Source organism: Patella vulgata, chromosome 3, assembly GCF_932274485.2.
Source record: "Patella vulgata chromosome 3, xgPatVulg1.2, whole genome shotgun sequence".
NCBI lineage: Eukaryota > Metazoa > Mollusca > Gastropoda > Patellidae > Patella > Patella vulgata.
In genome coordinates, this window is record NC_065881.2 from 52,636,857 (window position 1) to 52,658,775 (window position 21,919).

The 21,919-nt window shown below is 35.1% G+C and overlaps 1 protein-coding gene across 1 annotated transcript; it reads left to right on the forward strand.

Moving 5' to 3' along the window:
* Positions 1-3,781: 3,781 nt before the first annotated feature.
* On the forward strand, positions 3,782-21,772 carry LOC126816027 (GDP-6-deoxy-D-talose 4-dehydrogenase). Its single transcript, XM_050542161.1, has 13 exons — positions 3,782-3,840; positions 10,474-10,535; positions 10,729-10,785; positions 11,346-11,400; positions 11,713-11,804; positions 11,983-12,096; positions 13,471-13,624; positions 14,302-14,354; positions 14,485-14,611; positions 15,216-15,301; positions 16,088-16,201; positions 17,772-17,873; positions 19,731-21,772. Exons 1-13 carry the CDS (start codon positions 3,801-3,803, stop codon positions 19,827-19,829), a joined length of 1,155 nt encoding a protein of 384 aa, XP_050398118.1. The 5' UTR covers positions 3,782-3,800; the 3' UTR covers positions 19,830-21,772.
* The last annotated feature ends 147 nt before the right edge of the window (positions 21,773-21,919 follow it).

The following is a 21,919-nucleotide window of genomic DNA, read 5'->3' on the forward strand; positions in this document are numbered from 1 at the left end:
ATTCGTGTTTTCAACGAGTAAGACTTTGGTGGATGATATTGTGTGTTAGAGAGACTTAATTAGTTTAGCTACTTTAATCCCCATCTCTCACTCCGAGTCCGAGTCTCTCTCTCTAACTATTAAAGCCCAGTCTTTGGATGGGTTTTATCTTCTGTTAAAGTCTGCCCTTTTATAAAATAAAGTAAGATACCTCGTTTATTGGATTTTCTAAGTTATGGCGCCCTTTCCCGCCTTGTTGACCGTGAACCTTGTCCAAAAGAGCGAAGGAACGTAGTTCGAGAGATAGCGTAACCCTAGTAACTCACAATGTGATTCTTGAAGACGATTCCCGTTCATGAAATGAAATGAAATGATTGGGGTTTAATGACCTACTGTTCGGCTCCGACTGGGCTAATGAAGACGGGCATAAGCCATACAGTGTGCTATGAAGGAAAATATTGCCCGGGCAGTGGAAATATGGCCTAGGCCTACTCTTACATGGAATTACAACTGCCAAGGGATCTTTAACGTGCACGCCAACGTTAAAACGGGACCTCTTTTTTTCGTCGCATCCGAACGACTAGACAAGGGGAAACCATGTCGGAAAACCCCGATGAAATTCTTGGCCAATGCAGGGAACGAAGATTCCCGTTCATGGAGAAATGAAATAACATCATATAGACCCAATGCAACATGCAGTATGCTATTGGGGTGAGGGGCGGTCTTCGGCGGTACTGGGTACGGCGTACTCTTATTTCGATTCAAAACTGTGAAGGAGCCCTACGTGTACGCGGGACCTCCTTTCTGTCCCATCTGAACGACTATATAGCTTTTCCTTGAGTCACTCCGCTCTGTCCCCCACTGGCAAGGGTAAACTTTGCCTAAAAATCACGACGGATTCACACCGGGAGCAAACTCCAGACCACCCTCCAGCCTAATAATAAGCAGTACGGTATTTGTATTGCATATAATTTTTTATTATGACCTGTATATTCCAGTTCAATTACTGAATGCTATTGAAACAATTTATTAATTACTGCACTCCATAGTCTTTTGCGCTATAGACTAATCTACACCCAGGTTCAGCGCTACGGGTTCGATCCCCCGATAACATACAGTGGCGAGGATCGACGGGCGGTAGGCTATATTTTAGGCCAAAGTTTTTTGAAAGATTTAATTTGTTCTAACTTGGAAGATTGTTCGGGTCGTCATAAGAAGGCAGTCTATACAAATTCTGTCTTTTATTCCGATTTATCGGAGATTGAGAAAATAATAATTTATAAATAAGCTAATAGCAAATACTAACTATTACAGCCCTTGTTGGTTGTTAATAGTAGATAACAAAGGTTGCCCTTGTTAGTTGTTACTGTAGCGGCTAATAACTACCCCCAGAGGCGTAGAGGCACCCTTAGCGCTGCTACGAGCATCTAAAAACGACTAACAACTTTCTACTACTAGCAGGCTAATTATAGGCGGATCGGGTGCTTTATCGGTATGTCAACATAATGACATTTTCCCCCAATTGTAGACAATGAACCCCCCCCCCCCCCATATCGCGAAAACGCCCCCTCAAACGCCTGATCACCACCCAGATTCGGAATCTACGCAAAAAACTGATCTAGAAAAACTTGGACTCTTAAATTCACAGCTCAGGTGGCGATTTCCCCCCTTCAGCTACCGGACTAATTGAGATTGATATTAATGACAAAACTCTAATCAAATACGTAATACTTTTTCCTGAACTGATCAGTGATCAGGAACCATCTCACACCGGAAGTAGATATAGTTTGGTTGTTAACGCTAACAATAGTTTCGGACATGCGCAAGTGACCAGGAGTAAACACACACCGGGAGTCAATTCAAACTGTCACACCGGCACTGATTTCCACGGCCATGGCTTCCAGATTCGATTTCACAGTCGGATTAATATTTCCATAATATTCCCAATCAATTAATCTTTTTTAATTTTATTTATTTATCTAAATGAATTTAGGAAATGAAAGAAAAATCGGAAATTTATAACACGCGCTGCGGAAGCGTGTTTAGCTGTTCGAATACCCAAAGCTAATAATATATATATTAACAGTTACCACGAACCATATAGACATTTTTTCTGTGACCAGTAACTTATACTTGGCCAGGCAGGCTTATAGTAAATATTTTACACCGGTGCCCCGGTCGGTGTCTAATTGTTTGTCTTCTCGTTCTTGGGGTTGTGTCAGTTTACTCTTAAGTGCTATCCTTCCCTCAATTAGCGAACAGAGTCGAATGGATCTTGGCAGGAACCCTTTGTAACGAATACCAGTCCCTTTTGATGCTTGTTTTTCTTTACTCATTATATCGTTTAGTTTTTGATTTTTTGCGTTCTAGCTCCGAAAACGTAGCTAAAAACGATGAGTTATATATCGTTCAGACGCTTATTTTTAAACCAGTTCAAAATAGCCGGGCTTTTTAAGACTGGATCATGCGTTCACACGTACTGCCCAACCCCGATATTTTCCCAGGAATGTAACTTATTGCAAGCTGGAGCCGCGATTTTTGAGCCAACACGTTCAGACGGCCAAGATGCACTACAATAAAAAGCCTTCTCGAAGACAGGTCGCGAGCTGGGGTTTTTAAACGTTTTTTTTTTTTAACCACTTGAACTTAAGCATCTGAACGGGATAATATACTAATGTGCTTGTTTTTAGCTACGATTGGGTGCCTTTAGTTCCAAGTGACAAACTCAATTTCTTTATTAATGCATGTAACATCCAGGGCCGTAACTAGCTCAGAGCAACCAGGGAGCACGAGAAGTCTTCTCGGGAGTGCTGTAAAATTGACGGACAATGTATATCAATTTTTATGGTCGAAAATTTTTTCACGGGAGGGGGGGGGGGGGGCGAAAATATTTGCGTTTAAATTAATGAAGCGTTGTTTTTATCCGACATACACCGTCATACCGTGGGCACGTTTTTATGCAATAAATTTACTTATAATATTACATCTCCCGTTTAAAAATGGCGTTACTAATTAACGGCTTAATAACGCCCGATTTTAAATACGATGATTTCTACCCGTTTCAGGTAGGATTATATGCTTAGTTGTAGTTATGTGGCAGAAATGTTATAAATAACAATCAATCGTTGTTTTGATGAAAAATATTGTCAATTTTGATTACTGAGACCCGATGTGATATGCGTTGGGCTTTGCTACGTGGAACTATATAGCCTAACACCATCTCTTATCTCAAAACACGGAGGGTTGAAAGAGATGAGTTTTGTTATCTACAAGTACGTTCGAGTCCATGTCCTGGCAGGCCCGTAAAAAAAATTTCAACCATAAAAAAAATAGATATACATTGTCCGTCAATATTACAGCATCCCCGAGAACACTTCCCGCCCCCCTCGTTGCTCTGAGCTAGTTACGGACCTGTATACTGGACTTAATCATAATTTAAATCCCTCACCAAGTGTCAATGTATGGCTCAGCTATACGTCAAATCGATTCTGGCACGTACCACGTACAGAACCAAAAGTTTCCGATATTGTCACCGCAAAATAACAACACCAATATTGCTGGAAATGGACCAATATTGAATTTTAATTCGTGTTTTTAATTTCGAATTTTATGGAAAATATTGAGTTGGAGGTAACCCCTTTAAATGATTTAGTAGAATCAGTGAATAAATATACGCAAATGCAATAAATAGTGAGAACTACATCGTTAATTGTTACTGAACTTCCTATATACGGAAGTAATAATTTCTTAACATCTTATTACAATGTTGCAGGTCAATATTATTTTACCAAGTCGACATTGTCACGTGACCATTTATAAACATGGCGCAAGACAGCAAGGCACGCGTGTTAGTTTTAGGCGGTAAGTCCAAGTGATTTAGGTGCAAAGTTCTGGTGATTTATCTTTAAATATATTTTGTAGAGTCGATTATATTTTCGCTACATTCATTGAATATTAAGGTTTGATGACATGATGCTCGGTTGTGTCTTGACATATCATTCAATGGCCTACGAGTATATTACGAGTTATTTCGTAAATAATGACATCACTTTGAGTTGACTCATGACATTTTGCACTGTGCTCGGCTATGTCAAACACCCTAATTTAATTTGACAAGAAATCACTTATGAAATTGTTAATTCAGTATTCGCTAATTTAATTCGTGTCATATTCATGTTTAGTATATTGTAGGCTGCTGATTGATGACAACTTAAAGTAGCTAAGTCTCTTAACTCAATATCATCCAAAGTCTTACACATTGAAAATACGAATTATTTGTCAATTCAAATCAACATTGATGTTGTGATCTTACCAGGAAAAGGCAGGCTTCTGATATCCAATATTTAAGACAAAATAAACATTTTACCCTTGGTACACGAATCGTGTACCATAGTGCGTTTTAGCGTCATTTGCAACAAGTGACCAGAAAGAACGAGGCTAGATATATTCAACTGGAGAGCCTGCTCAATAGACTGGAATAAGCAGACGCTAAAAATTGCTATAGGGTTGAGACACATGCAGTATTTCGCTTTGATTTGAAATTAGAGTCAAAATGGGAACAACTGAATGTAAATCAGTTTATATACAATCAGATTACATTATTATATGCGTTGCGATCCATTTGGGTCAATTTCTAGGTCCCAATTGGGAGCCACAGTGGCTAGGTGGGTTAGGTGCTGGCTCGCTAGCCTAGAGGTCGGGTGTTCGATCCCTGCATTGGCCGAGACAGTTCATTCCGATTTTCCGACGTGGTTTCCCCTTGTCAGTTATACAAGATGGGGAGCATGACAAGGACAACTGTCTAGTCCGTGTAAACATTGGAATGCACGTAAAAGATCCCTTGGCAGTTGGAATTCGATATAAGAGTAGGCGATAGTGTCGCTGCCCGGGCAAAATTTCCCTCATAGCACACTTTATGGCGTATGCCCATCTTCGTTAGCCCAGTATAGGAGCAGAACAGTAGGACGTTAAACCCCATTTCATTTCATTTTCATTTCTAGGTCCCAAATATTAGCGATTTAGCTCCTTTAAAGCGGTAGGGCCTACAGTACTTCAATAGTTCATGAGGTGCGGAGAGGCAGTCGGCGTGAAGCCAAAATAGGACATGCCCTCGGGACAATTTTTATCCCCCCCCAAAATATATATATTATTTCCAAAATATTGGAAGCCCCAGTCCCAACAGCGTAGCAATCAATTTAGCTTTGATGAAACTGTAGGGTTATATTTTTAAAGAGTATTTACTATTACATTATGGAAGGGTATCGCTGCCAATATTAAATGCTCTGCTACAATGTCTTTTCTATTGATTATATGTAAAAAGTACAATGTACCAAAGTCCTAATACCGGTAATGATAAAGTCAAAATACCTCTAAGGCAAGAATTAAATGTAAAACTTCAAATGTTAAGTGTTAAATGACAAATGTTTTGTGGGAAAATGCTTTTTTTGACGTGTCTACATTTTACATTTCTCTCATTACATTTTACATTTGCTCTCTGCCACATCACATTTGTCCTTCACGCATTCTACATAGCATGTTTCGCACAGCATCAACTTGCATATGCAAATACTAGGATATCACGTGACTTATTAACATATACGGAAACCTGGCACACTATAAGCCAGAACAAGGATATTCACGACACTATATAACAGGAAATCAGCCTAGCACACAATAAAAATGTACTCACCTTGACACTTTGGATGGCACTTTATGATGATTACGGGGGTGGGTGTGGGGTTTGTGCAATGTCCAAATACGAAATTTCAGGTATCATGTTACATATTAGTGAAAAGCACATTCATTTCTGTTTGTAAATATGTAAATAGTTTTCTGGCACAATCGTATTTTCATAATTCAAATCCAATAAATATCACACTATTAAAGGGGTATTCAAGTAAAAATACTGGTCTAAATACGAAATTCCAGATACCATGTTACATATCACTGATTGTTCTTTTCAAATATGCAAATAATTTTCTGGCACATTCATATTTGCTTAACTTTACAAATTAAGAATAAAGTTGAAGTGAAGGAGGAGGGGTAGGACTAAAATAAAGATACAGGGCTTAATCAAAAATTCTCTATGTCCATACTATAAGATGTATAGTATATATAGTCATTCCTCTCTTTAAATATATTATTTATTTGTTGGACACAATACTTATATATTGGTTTTTTTTTTTAATGTATCAAAGTACTCAACTCTGTTTATAGAGAGACCGGAAAGAGTGGGTTTTTTTAAAATTGTACCAAATTATGGGTATTAATACGAAATTCCAGTTATTGTGTTATAATTTACTGGAAAGTATGTTTCTTTGGCTGTTTGAATCTATCAATTATTTCCTAGCACATTCATGACTACGCACGGTCGTCTAGATAGTTTCTTATGGTGTGCCAGCTTGATTTCTGTTGTCGTGTGGTGAATATCCTTATAGTGTGCTGGTTTATAGTGTGCCGGGTTTCCATATATGTTAATAAGTCACGTGATATCCTACATTTGCATACGAAAGTTGATGCTGTGCGAAAGTTGCTATGCATGTATGTAGAAAACGTGAAGGACAAATGGGATGTGGCACATGTAAAATGTAATGAGAGAAATGTAAAATGTAGACACGTCAAAACAAGCATTTTTCCACAAAACATTTGTCAATTAACACTTAACATTTGACGTTTTACATTTAACTCTTGCCTTAGAGGTATTTTGACTTTATCATTATCGGTATTAGGACTTTGTACATTGTACTTTTTATATATAATCAATGGAAACGACATTGTCGCAGAGCATTTAATATTGGCAGCGATACCCTTCCATATTACCTGGTATATCAAACTGAAATTTTTGTCTATCATACTTTACAGGAGGAAAAGATAAATATTATCAGTTCTTTTTGACTAGATATCGACATTTCTGAAATTACACTAATAGTTTGTAATTGTTGTGCAGCTAAAAAAAATTTGTTCAGACATTTTGCATATTGGTTTCCATATTATACTGTTCATCTTATAGAATTGTTGAAAAATTTGACTTTTACAAATTGATTAGTAATGTCTTGACCCACAAAGGCCCCAGGCATAGTTATCTACAGCAGTTACAGATAGGGCCTGGTATATGTTTGACTTTTAAATACACATTGTCAGACCATGGGCCACATATTGTCATGGTCAAACATATATTGAACAGCAGCAGGGAGATACTGTTTACCGGTATGTGCGGTTTTATGGTAGAGAGCGAGACATTAAGTAACATATTGATACTGCACCAGGATTTAAGTCCAAGGGTGTATCAATATTCCGCAATGTTTAGCTTGACAACATTAAGCAACTTAAAATACAGACACTATTCCACATATGCATTTCAATGAAGTCGTCACACAAGTCCAAAATTTCTTCTACTATGAAATGATATATATGGTTGGCATGTGGCTCCTACCATTATTTGAAATAATATGTCAACATCAAAGGTTGGGGCCACATCTGTATTTTAATGACTGAATTTGTGGGGAATATGCATGTAATACATATTGGTACTAAAATCATAGGTCTCTATATCATTGTTTATTTAGTCCTTGAAGAGCTTGAAGGACCCCTTTTTGATGATGCTTTCATGGGTTCAATATTGGTACCTGAACATACCATGAACTACCATATGTTAGTCCCAAAATGACATTTGTTGTAGGAGTATATAGAATCTTCTTGACATTTAAGTTTATATTAGATTTTCTATTTCCTCAATGACTTATTCATGTTCAACTAATAAAAGAATATTTCATGGCTATGTATGATGATAAATATATAAAAGTAAAAAGAATATAGGCCTACGCTCATATGTGAAAGACAAATAAAAGGTGTTTTCTTTCTGATTTCATAGCAAGATAAGATCTAAATCAAATATTGGATTTTAATCTAAAATGAATGTCAAATAGTGTCAATAACTTTTTTTTTTATATTAGATACATATATACAAATCTTCACTAGAAATGTGGAATATATACTGTATATACAACTATTCAGTATAGTTCTTTATTACCATTCAGTAACCAAATATGACTTAAATAACTAGTTGCCTTGGAAACACAAGTCATCTTTAGCCTAAAAAATTAATTGCCTGAATTGACTTTGTTAGTGAATAGATTGATTTACATCCCATTTCGACTACACCCCAATTTTACTACAAATTTTATTACCCCAAAAATCCTGACCCCCAACTTATCAGCATTGAACTGCTCCACTGATTAAGAGATGCATTGAATGTAATGATTATATACTCTTCAAAAAAGTAGGGGATATTCAGAAGCAATACAAAACTGCGGAAATGCACTGCTGTTTTTATTAGAGGTAACCAGTGTATGTTAATAACAGGCCAATTGCCTACACATGAACATAAACAGTTCATATGGGCGGCTTATCTGACGGCCCCATTTCACTCGCAAAGAGATACACTCTCAAAAGTGAAAATGGACGTTTTTGATTTTTGTCTTAATAATGAGTAATTGTTCCACCAATCCTCATACATTCAGCAATTCGTCGTGGCATGCTCCTAATCAACTGTCCAATCACGATTTGGGGCAATCTGACCCACTCTTCTTGCAGTGCCATGGCCAATTCTTGCAGTGTTGTTGGTTGACGTCGACGTCGACAAACACGTCTCCCGATCAAATTAAACGTAACACTCTAAAGCAAAGATACGGTAAACAGTAAATATTATACAAGAACCGATAGGAAAGCAAACATGGATAGGATAAACCAGCAAGCGGCAGTTTTCATCAACCCTTCCTTGAAGTGTCAAATTTGACAATGAACCCCTCCCACATGTATGGCGCTATTGCGTGTCGCAGGTGAAGCTCAGTGGTTCTGCTGGGGTGATAAGTTCTTCATCTGTGAACATACTCTCAAAGAATGTCAAGTGTCTATGACTATTTATCATATCACAACCTGCATAGGTATTTGCATTTCAATATCCCCTACTTTTTTTGAAGAGTATATTAGTAAATTATTTTTTGATTATTTTTTTTTTGTCTTCTATCTAAATGAATTATTTTTTAATCATTGTTTTGTTTTGTTTTCTATCTATGTATATAAATTACCTTTGTTATAAGAAATGGGGTGTTTTCATGGAAGAATCTATTTTAACTATATAGAGAGGGTATATAAGTAGGGATAATAAAACAACCAGTCTGTATAATCTGTAATCGAAATGGGATGTAGTCGAAATGGGAGTGTACGTTATGTGTTAGGTACCCAGCAATTATATGTAGTTTACTTGTATGTATATATTTATGTTAATGATACTGGGGTTTCAATAGCACATCAAATATGGAAAAATGTTTACAAAAAATGTGCTAGTTCACTGAATACATTTCACGGTTTTGAGTGATCATATTCCAATATCAAAATATTACTATTACAATTTTTGTGTCATAAAATGTAGTTCTGTAATAGATAATAAATTGAGGTTATATTTCTAAATGTCCTATTATCACATTATTCATGTGGGCTGTATAACTGATTACATGTATAATTTAGAGAAAAAAATCTCCAGATAATATTTAATGTATGATTCAATGATAGATTGAATTAAGCTTAGACAAATAGGAGATATTGAGCTATAAATAGGTCATGGTCACAGGTCATATAACCTCCAGCCAAATGTTGACAAAATAAATCTAATTTAAATCTTGTCAACATATATTTGGTCTAATCAATTAACTAACTAAACATGTTAAGTTTGTTCAAACAGCAGGATGACTGAGTGGTCTGAAGTTGTTTTAAAGAATTGCATGTCATCTATGCAAGTTGTGAGGTCATATATACATGAGTAAGGTTGCAACACTGTTCTGTCCTTACATGTACATAAAATTGTGTAATAATGTGTCTTGAAACTAGGCTAAAATATAGGCACATTTCCCATTCAGTTGATCTACATCATTCCACAAGACATTGATTCCATTTATAGATAAAATAGTGATTACATATACATATTTAATAGGCTTACATCTCTTTTGGCATAATACACTGCATTCATTATTATCATGTGGCGAAAATAGTTAGGGTGGAATATTGAAATCAGTTCTGTCTGTCCAGATTTTGTTTCTCATACTGAATTATTATTTTAATTGTTTTATTGAGGTATAATGTAGATAAGAAACTATATCAGACAAACATGAAATGGTGTTTAACTTCCTACTGTTCTGCACATGGGCTAATATGAAGATAGGCATACAGTGGGAGTGTACTATTAGCAAAATTTTGCCTGGACGGCTGCGCTACTGTGTTCTCTATTAGCGAATTCCAACTTTCAAGAGTTCTTTATGTGTATTCCAACGAGTAGCCTACACAGGACCTGGGTTTTTTGTTCCATCTGAAAGACTAGACACTATTATATTAGCTTTCATAGCTCTGGATTGTAATTTTTATTGTCTGCGATAACACCTCGGTGGAAGCGGACGTTAAATAAAGCTATTTCACACACAATTGTAATTTTTTATTTTACAGGTACTGGATTTGTAGGAAGGAATTTTGTACATTATTTATTAGAAAATGATCTTGTGTCCAAGGTAAAACATGTATTTTTTTTATGGTACATCATTAGTGTACAGATGGAAATTTATATGAGTGTGAATCAAACCAGGTCTGTCAGAACCGTAGGGGAGAGGGTCATCTAAAGTGAAAAAGTAGCCAATGTATTTCTCATACAATTTCATGAAAAATCAGTTTGAATTCAAACATAGTATGTTTTTATGTTGACAGGTGCGAGTTGTTGATAAAGTTCCACCACAGATGGCATGGTTGAACCAAGAACATAAAGTGAGTGTCCTTTTTTGGATCCAGGATTTCAGATTATTATCATTATAGAAGTTGCTGGGATTCTGGAGAAATTATTTTCAAACTTCAAAACATTAATTTGATGGCAATCTCTATACAGCCTGTAAGCAGCTATGTTTCTTGGCCAAGCATCTTATCTTTCTTAGCAACTTTAGCTTCAATCGAGAATCAATAACATTGTGCCCACAAAGAGTTTTCAAGATATGATTTTCAACCTTCCTGTTATATTCTAGTGTATCAATATTCCATTCTCACAATGTTTAAGGAGCTAAACTTCTTTGAATTAGGTGTGCCTGGTAAGGAACGACATCAAATCGTTCGGATGGAAGTCCTGTGTACACGTTTTCATGCACATAAAACAACCGTTGATAATTCCATTCCATTACTAGTAGGCAGAAATATCACAGTACGGTCAAAATTTCTCTCATGCCACATTACATGACATATGCCTGTGCTCATTAGCTGTTTGGTGGAGTCCTTTATGCATGGATCTGCTATGTTGATTATTATTAAATAATGAAGTTTTGTTATTGTAATTATAGGAGAGTTTTACCAGTTCTGCTTTAGAGTTTAAACATGCCAATCTTATTAATCCAGGTAAATTTACAAACTAGCTTATTATTGTCAAAATTATTGTATCCAATTCCAAATTGTAGTACATTTGCTTCGTAGGTTTTGTCCTGTAAATTAGAGTTTAAACTGTCATTTGATATGTCAGTCATTAAAGACATTCCATCAAAGATCTGATTTTTACTTCCTCAGTCCTGACTATGAAAAAGACAAACCAGTCAAATTAGTGCATTATCATAAGATACCTAGTAGTTCTATAGATAAGAGGTCAGTGTAATGTACATTATTAGGATTATTATCAAAGTTGATTTTATATTTCTATTAATGCCTTGTTTTTAGCCTCAACAGATGAAGCATTTTCTGATGATGGAAATAGTTTTGATTATGTTGTAAATTTAGCAGCAGAAACGAAATATGGACAGTCAGATCCAGTAAGTAATACAACAGTATACTAAATAACTGAAATATACCCAAATGTTTATAGTTGCCACACCTGAATCCCATTTACAGATAAGGTTAGTGCAACAAGGTGTTTTAGCAACTACACATACCAAAAGCATTATGTACATATAAACATGTCCGAACATAGTTTTTTTTTGTTAATTACAGGTATATAAAGAAGGGATTGTTAAATTGAGTCAAATGTGTATACAGACAGCCGCTAAACATAAAGTTAAAATGTATATAGAATTCTCTACAGGGCAAATGCACTCTACAGATAAAGTATGTAATTCAACTCTTTTATACTCCCTTTCATTATACGCCCAAATTGAAATGTGGTTGTATATTGTCGTCCGATGCTCTAGAGCTAAAGTTAATATCCGATTGACTTTAAATTTATACACAGTGTTTAAGGTCATGGGGCGAAAAAGTCTGTTGATATTCAACGATTTCCAATAATTACTGCCAGAGTTATGGCCCTTGATCACTTTGAAAAATCTTGTGGACTCTCTAGAGGCTAAAGTTAATATCCAATTGACTTTAAATTTATTCGCATTGTTTGAGGTCATGGGACGAAAAAGTCTATTGATATTCAACGATTTCCAATAATTACTGCCAGAGTTATGGCCCTTGATCACTTTGAAAAATCTTGTGGACGTTCTAGAGGCTAAAGTTATCATCTGATTGACTTTGGATTGATAAACAGAGTTTAAGGACTTGAGACGAACATCTAGATTGATTTTCAATGAATTTTGATAACTTGAACAGCTAAATCAATGATATTAAATGTTTCATAATACTGAACGTTAGCATAGGGCATTGTGGTAACATGGCTGCTTTCATCATTCTATCATTCTATCTTGGGTGAAGATTCTGGTACCATTGCGATACCTGAAAATAACAGTAGACCTATTAAACACACAAAACCTTATTTTAATCAAGTCGTGTGAGGAAGATATCAGGACACACGTATAGCTGTGGCAGCTTCTTTGATAATCAACAAGAAACTAAACTTGATTAACCCAATCAACAATCTTAATCTCCTAAGCACTAACACTAAGGTGCTAATTAATTGGTGAGATTAACAGAAGTTATTCCCATAAAAGTTTATAATGTACAAAACATATATTACTAATGTATGGACTATTTTGTTTTTGTTCTAAATTATAACACCGAGAGAAATATTAAATGAAAAAATAACATGTGGTGTGGTTGCAATGTGATTTGATTTAGAACATACCAACATCTTTAACTCACATTTTCTCAAAACTACCTTTTTTTGGGAAACTTCAAACGGATATATCAGTCAATTTTTGCCCGATTCATACCAACCATACATCATTTTGAATGTAATAAGGCCGAGAATTCAAATTTTCCCCATTACGACTCAGTTTTCCTCATGGGTCACAAATTAGTACCCTATATTGTTCTAAAGAATGATCCAGTTGTTTTCAAAGTTACCTTGATTAGACATTACACTATTTTGACAATTTTCATAGTGTTATCATTAATTGATTAAATCTGTATGCATTGATTTTTTAAAGACTGCACTTTACAAGTTTCTGGTTAATAGGTTGACATGTTGCCCAACAGAATGTACAACTAACCCCAGAATCAAACTTTGATAAATAACATTAAAATTTATATTTATTGTAGAAACCAGTTACAGAAGAAACAAAATGTGAACCTTGGACACATTTAGCAAAACATAAATTAGAAGTTGAAAAAGAATTTGAAAAATATCCGGAATTAAATCATATTATTATTCGTCCAGCTATAATTTATGGTATTGGAGATCGACAAAGTTTAAGTAAGTATATGATACTGAAATAGATTAAATTGTTTTTCTAATATTCAGGAATATAGATTTTGAAAGAATTATTTTTTACGATTCCATCCATGTTTAAATAAAATGCTGTCAGTATTTTTACCACAATATATTTTTAATGTTTTATTTGTATTTAATTACAAACCAACGTTCTGACCACAAAAATCACCAATTAATGTAATCCTTGTTTCCCAGTCTATGAAATAGTCACTTAGTCTAGTGATAGAAAGGGGATTTTCCTGGTGTATTTTCCAGTGTATGAGGTTTGTATGTTCAAGAATGTACAAAACTAGCCACCACTGTTGTATTAAGACAGGGAGCCATATGGTGGCTCAGTAAGTAAGACGTTGGCAGGCTAACCTGGAGATCCTGTGTTCAGTCATTGTATTGACTGAGGAAATTCATCCGGCTTGGTTCCTATTTGTCAGTGGTGCATGTAAAAGAATCCCTGACAGTTGGAATTTGATATAAGAGTAGGCTGTAGTGCTGCTGTCCAAGCAAATTTTCCCTCATAGTCACTGTATGGCGTTTGCCCGTCTTCATTAGCCCAGTTGGTGCAGAATACTAGGACGTTAAACCCCATTTAGACATACCCTTGCCATCCAATGGCTTCAGCTTTTCCCAAGGCTTATTTCATGATCTACCACATTATTTTACAGCTCCCAGATTGATGATTGGTGCTATTTATAAATATACAAAGGAGAAAATGAAGGTAAAACATTTTGCCTTAGCATGTTTTTTTTATAAACAGATAATGGATTACATTATGTCCTCATTACAAAAATTATTAAAAATTTAGGTGTAGAATATGACGAACATAAATAGTGATTTGTATATTACAGATGTTATGGACAAAAGATTTGAAGATGAATACAGTACATGTAATAGATGTTTGTAGAGCAATATGGTTTTTATTTACACATGGTAAATCAGGTGAAATTTACAATCTCTGTGATAAAGGTGATACAGGTAAATATTAGTCATACATTACTATATTAACTCTTTATATTGATCTATGTGCTGTATGTATATTATATTTATTGATCTATAATATTAGGCTAATAATATTTGTTTTTCATCCACTATCAGAAATAATTTTTATATAGATGTATTTACTATAAATGTGTACATATTTATTGATCTATAATATGGATTATATTAATAATGTTTGCTTTATATTCACTATCAGAAAATATTTTTTGGGAGTTATTTTTAGAAAATTTTAAACTTCAGAAGCTTATTTTCTTTAACAGAGGTTGGATCGGGTTGGATGCCCAAATGGTCTGACACATACACTTTAGTTCCTAATGTCTGTCATTGAGTCGAGTGATATGATTTCAATCCCACAATTGTATGTGATAAAGAGTAGGCTTGACAACTATACCTCTTCGGTTTTTTCCAGTTTTCTCCAGGTTGTCTGGTTTTCTCTCGTGTTTGTCCCAAATTGACCTGGTTAGATTTGAGTGGATATTAAATCCAATTTCTCTCTCTCTCTCTCTTTTGTTATTTTGACTGCACTTTACAAGTTTCTAGTCAAATGATCTCACAGCATTATCTTTTTATTATTTTCTAGATCAAGGAAAAATAAGCGAATTAGTATCTGAAATTTTCTCAATCAATTTTGATTTTGTTGGTTCAATAATGTCTAATATGGCAAAGGTAAGGTTGTCGATTATAGAATAAAACTACCATAATTTATTTTATCAAGACATTCTTTGTTTATATAGACATTTATTTATTGTTACTGTGCTTTTTGGCCAACCTGAAGATAGAACATATTTAAGATCAACAGCAACTATCCACATAAAATCAAAATTTGGGTACCATTGTAATAAATGAAATTTAGGGGGTGGGGGGGGGGGCATCCTACTGAAAAAACAAGGCTAATTAAGACAGGTAAATGCCATACAGTGTTCTTTTACATGCACGCAAATGTGTACTGGGGACCTTGATTTTTTGGCCCATTTAAATGACTAGACAACATTCTCTACCAGTCCCCCTGTCCTGCATCACTTTCAAGGGGAAACCACTCTAGAAAATTTTGACGTACTTTCTCAGCCCACACCTCGATTTTTTGACCCATTTAAACGACTAGACAATGTTCTTTGCTAGTCCCGCTGTCCTTCATCACTCCCAAGGGGAAACCACTCTAGAAAATTATGAGGTACTTTATCAGCCAACACCAGGATTGAACAAGGGACCTCTTTGTTGTACGTGACAAGGAGTAGGGTCGCCTGTCCAACCTCATAGTCATGGGTTTTCCCGGTTTCCTCCCACTGCTAAAGACCCCTACGCACAATCAAATTATTGAAATAATATTGAACCATATGCTTGTCCCGAAATGACCTAGTTTGTGTTGAGTGAAGGATAAACACCATTTCTCTCTCTCAATGTCATTTTCACACCTTATAGTGCTATAAATGTTTGAATTAATTTTAATTGCAGATCAATATGTCTGGTATGGTAGAAGATATTAATGATGAACATTTGGCACCATGGGCTGATGCATGTCAACGTGATGATATATCTAATACCCCATTAAATCCTTGTATAGATCAGGTAAGAAATACTTATATTTTAAGCGCTTTAGATTATAACATCTTTTATTGAGTCAAGTGGTGTGGTTTCAATCCCATTCTTGTATGTGACCAGGCATAAGATCGTGTGCCTTACCTTGTGGGTTTTCATTGGGTCGTCCGTTGTCCTCTCACTATTAAAAATAAAGATAGGTTGCCAGGCAACGAAACATACGCCCACAGAAGCTAAATCGCCTGAGCAGTCGACAAGGGTTGATGCATATTTATTCTTTTGTAGGTAATTGGGGGCATTTAAAAGACAATTTCAGACAGATCAGATTATAATTTTTGTCGTTTGAGGGTTCACAAGGTTCTATAAACTGAAACGAGGGCCTTATCTCTGGAAGTAATTTACAGAAAATTTTGAAATTTGACAGGCTTTTTCGTTTTACTAATTTAAATTTACTAATAAATACAGATTGGATGATAACTTTTGTCATTCGAACGTTCACAAAGTAAAACACTGGCCAAAACTCTTGAAATAATTGACGGAAATTGCTGAAATTCAATAGACCTCCGTTCACAAATTTAAATGATGTAAATTCCTACATATCGGATGTTAACTTTCATCAATTGAGCATTAACAAGGTTGAACAAAGTGAAACTAGGGTCATAACTCTAGAAGTAATTATTGTATATTGCTGAAATTCAATAGGCTTTGTGGTTTCACTAATCTAAATGATGCATATAAATTTCATACAGATCAGATGATAACTTTTGGTGTTAGAGTGTTCACAAGGTTCAACAAAGTGAAACAAGGGTCATAACTCTAGACATAATAAACGTAAATTTCTAAAATTCAATAGGATTCTTATTTGTACTAATTTAAATGACGCATATAAATTTCATACATATCGGCAGATAACTTTTGATGTTAGAGCGTTCACAAGGTTCAATAAAGTGAAACAAGGGCCATAACTCTAGACATAATAAACGGAAATTGCTGAAATTCAATAGGATTCTTTTTTTTACTAATTTAAATGACGCATATAAATTTCATAGAGCGTTCACAAGGTCCAACAAAGTGAAACATGGGCCATAACTCTAGACATAATAAACGGAAATTATTGAAATTAAATAAGCTTCTTGATCGGATCATAACTTTTGGCGTTAGAGCATTCACAAGAAATTGTGGAAAACGGACCGACAGACGGACGGATGGGGGCGATGGCAATATACGTCCACATTTCCATGTGGGCGTATAAAAACCACCTAAGCATGCAAGAGAATTATTGAAATAAAATTGCATATGTTAGTCCCGAAATTAACTATTCTGTGTTGAGTGGACGTTAAACCCCATTTCTCCTTATATTTTAAATATGGTTGGGGTTGTGGTGGATTGGTTTATAGCACTGCATTGAAAGTCTTCGGTCTGTTGCCATGCCATCTCTCTCTATTACCAATTTTAAGACCAACCGTTTTAATCAAGGTTATAAGTCTGACAACAAAAGAGTGCTTGCATATAACATTTTGTTACCACAGTATTCAGAAACATAAATGAATTCATGTATTCAGATATATGAAGGAACATAAACATTTCTAATTTATTGCAGGAATTACTGTACAATAAACACTTATATTTGGATGGATCCAAAATAGAAAATATTGGTTTTACGTATCAATATCCTGAATTAAAAATTGAATATCTTAAAGAGGTGAGTAATATATACCAGGATTGCCAATTCATATCAGTATGAATTATATAAATGAAAGGATGATTTGCTTTATCTAAATTATATATATATATATATACTATTCAAAAAAAGTAGGGGATATTTGATTTTTAAGTGTTATTTAAGTCACCTAATGAAACTGACGAAGAAACAAATGACAAAATGAAATGAAGTTCACATTCATCGATTTATTCCAAATGATCGTTAGACTAAGTAAGGCACAGACTGACCATTATAAGGGTAAAATGATACCCGGGGTCAAACAGCAAAGTTACCACAGCATCACAACCAAGTCAGTAACGGGTAAATCCTCCTCTGTTTGCCAAACAAGCATTGATCCGACGTGGCATACTCCTAGTGAGACGTCTAAGGTCATTTTGGTCCAGATTGTCCCATTCCTGTTGCAACGCAGCAGCAAGTTCTTGGACATTGGCAGGACGTTGTTGACGTTGACGTAACCTCTGTCCAAGCATGTCCCAGACATGCTCGATGGGGGAGAGGTCGGGACTCAGTGCTGGCCAAGGTAATGTGGTGATGTTCTGTTGTTGGAGGTAACCTGTAACGATCCTGGCCCTGTGACATCTTGCGTTGTCATCCTGGAAGATGAAACGGCGGCCATGACGTCGTGCGAACGGCACAACATGGACTGCCAAGATGTTGTCCCGGTAGTACTGGCCTGTAACACGCCCTGCAACAACATGTAAAGCCGTTCTTCCAGCAACAGTGATGCCTCCCCACACCATAACAGAACCACCCCCAAATCGATCATGTCTGATGACGTTAACGTCTTGGAAGCGCTCGTTTCGACGACGCCACACCCTACTACGTCTGTCCAAAAAATCAACAGTGAACCTGGACTCATCTGAAAACATCACATTGCTCCAGCGTCGATTATCCCAGTGTTGACGATCCCTACACCAACGACGTCTTGCCTGAATGTGATGATCTCTCAAACAAGGGATCACGCGAGGACGTCGGGCGCGAAGGTGACCCCTATGCAGTCGATTCCGAATCGTCTGGCCACTCACTCTCACACCAGTGTCTGTTTGAAGACGAGCGCTGATCTGATTTGCTGTGATGACACGATTTCTCAAGGCCAAGGTACGGATAAATCGATCCTGGGCTTGAGTTGTCGCCCTTGGTCGACCTGAGCATGGTCTGTCCTGTACAGATTGTGTATCACGGTATCTGGACCATAGCCTGCTTATGACAGACTGAGAAACATTCATCGTCCGCGCCACAACCACCTGTGTTGTGCCGATCTGTAGCATGCCAAGGGCACGTAACCTTTCATTTTGGGTAAGCCGACGCATATCAAAATTTGTTTTCTGGTCACTAAAACAATTAAACTGATGTTTCCACCCTGGAATTCAATGCCACAATGACTGTAACATTCAAAGTCAGAGTCGTGCAAATCTTGGGTTGGACCCCCATGATGATCCCAAGCATCACCTGCATTCCATGCGGTAGCTATTGGTGCGTTTGGACGTCACATGTAACTGGAAATGTTTCTTCTGTTAGGTTCTATAATGACTTTTTTCGTAGTCATTTGCATATTTTAGTATTATGCCCCCAAAATCAAATATCCCCTACTTTTTTTGAATAGTATATATATATAGGGGTGTTGAATTTGAACTACATTTCTGTATTTAATCACTAGCTGGAATGAATTTAGCTCAGAACATTCAGAACATTTGCAGATACAATTGTGTGTTGCAGCCTTTTGAAGATTGATTTACGTCAAATCACATCGTAATGATATTGAAATTCATCAAAATAATCAGTCTGAGTAGTACACATTGTACTTAATAAAATAATTAATGATGATTTATTTTTTAGGTTTTACAAGACTATCTGGACCTTGGTTTATTTCCGCGTTCTTTGATGTCTGGTGAAACATTTTTTCTCAGACCTAATAATGAAGAAGATGAATCGTGAATAGCTTGCAAGCCCAATGGGATTTTTTGTTTTATATAAATTTGCTCTTTTGGAGATGGGATTTTTTATTTAATTCAAGCATAATAATGACGCGAAGCAATCAACTTGCATAAATGCATAAAATGCACCAAAGAAAGAAATATTAATGTCCCAGTTTTTATAATTTATTTCAAATAAAATTTGGATTTACTTTAAGACTTGATTTGATTACAGTATGTATGTGAAACTTCAAGGTACAACTTGATTCGATTACAGTATGTATGTGTATCTTCAAGGTATCCCTGTGGATACTGAAACCAATATGCCCAAGGCCTAATTATATACTTCTCAACAGTACGACAGAACGTTGATCTCTTCATCAAATATTATTTGAAATTATAGGGGAGAATAGCAATAATATTTATAATTGTATAAATGTCAGTTTCTTTATTAACCCTACTGTGTTTATCAGGTTATAATAATGGAATATTATAATAAGATGAAAGATTGTTATTACTACATGTAAATATGTAATGATAAAAAAACTAACATATACGTGCTATCCATTTACAAGAGTTAAACAAAAGTGCATATTTACTGTTTTGTTTTCTACAGGTTTATTTCTATTTTAAAGGCATTGTTTTAATGTTTTCATTCCAATATTTATATTTATTTGGTACAATGTACTTGGCATATCATGAGTCACAAATTTATGGTATTCTATGTCTCATAGAGTTTTATTTGTTTTCACTTTATTATCATGTTATTACTTATTTACAGTTAATGTGTAATTACATATTCTCACAAACATAATTATATATTCTTAAGCTTTCAAGGTGACCTTGTTTGTTAAGATTTTGACTTTCCTTTAGCATTCAACTATTTTTATCAATTTTAGTGGGTTGATTGATATTATTTACATATTTCAAACAATATAGGAAAAGTTCAGGATTTACCATAAATCCCACTATACTAAAAATGAACAGAAGGGACACTAATAGTCAAAGTGTCTGCATTTCTTATATTTAAAATGTATATTACATGGGATATAATATTTACTGGTAAAATAAAAAGTTTTATAATCTACCAAATTTACTTTTATTTATATGCAGACTGATCAATCTATGTCTTGGTTTTGTGTAATTTAGATATATGAAGAAAACTACACCAAATGCAAAATGTTTATATAATATTAATAATGTCAGTTTAATGATTAATACATTATAGCACAACAGGCACTATCTTTGGGTACATTCTGCTGAATTGTTTGTTTTAGTTTTATTTCTTAAAGGGAAGGGGAGGTTGTAAATATTATAATGAAATTGTCTTCCAGTGTCTGTGTTCACTACAGGGCTATTATTCCATGCAGTATATAGGGCATACAGTTCCATTCCATATTTTACCAATTGCTTAATATCTTAATACAATTCGTAATTTCTTATTTGGAAATTGCTGTTTCTATAGTATACATGTCACAAAACCTAAAGAAGATGATCTAGGTATAATGATATGAATCACATCACTTTGGTGTGCACCTCAGTGTACTATTGAAAACAGAAGAACCCCAAATATTCACACAAGTAATATGGTCAAAACCACATTCCATTGTTATTCCTATGAATTATGTAAATCATATCCAAAATAAGCACTTTTTCATTGCTATCATGATTTGTTATATAAATTATATCTAAAGAGAATTGTTGTTTGCTGACAATAACGTCTGAAATGGGGTGAGAAAAGAAACATAAGATTAGAATCCGATTGATTTATTTTATGTTGATATAAGAAATATTCCAAGTGTGCATGTGAATTGTTACGGAATGACTTGTCTTTATACTGCTGATTTATTTACCGAATTACTCATATAACAAAAGCTCAAATAGTTCAATATTTTTACATATATTCTTTTATTTCCTTTGTTAAAATTATAATTACATTATACGAAATAAAAATATAGAGATTTCTTTAATATTTTTTTAAATGATCGAGACCATAGCAATTGTAAAATTGTAAGGTTTGTTTTCTCCTGCTTTGGTATCCCTTGTGTTTCAACACGTGATGCTGCCTTTGAAACTGTAATACGGTGGTAATACAGTGAATTGTTGAATAAA

Bases quoted from the DNA above. Each gene is read 5' to 3' on its own strand.
- LOC126816027 (XM_050542161.1), top strand. From the start codon at position 3,801: ATGGCGCAAGACAGCAAGGCACGCGTGTTAGTTTTAGGCG. The intron at 10,536-10,728 runs GTAAAACATGTA...TTATGTTGACAG, and splicing joins AAAATGATCTTGTGTCCAAG to GTGCGAGTTGTTGATAAAGT. The intron at 12,097-13,470 runs GTATGTAATTCA...TATTTATTGTAG, and splicing joins AAATGCACTCTACAGATAAA to AAACCAGTTACAGAAGAAAC.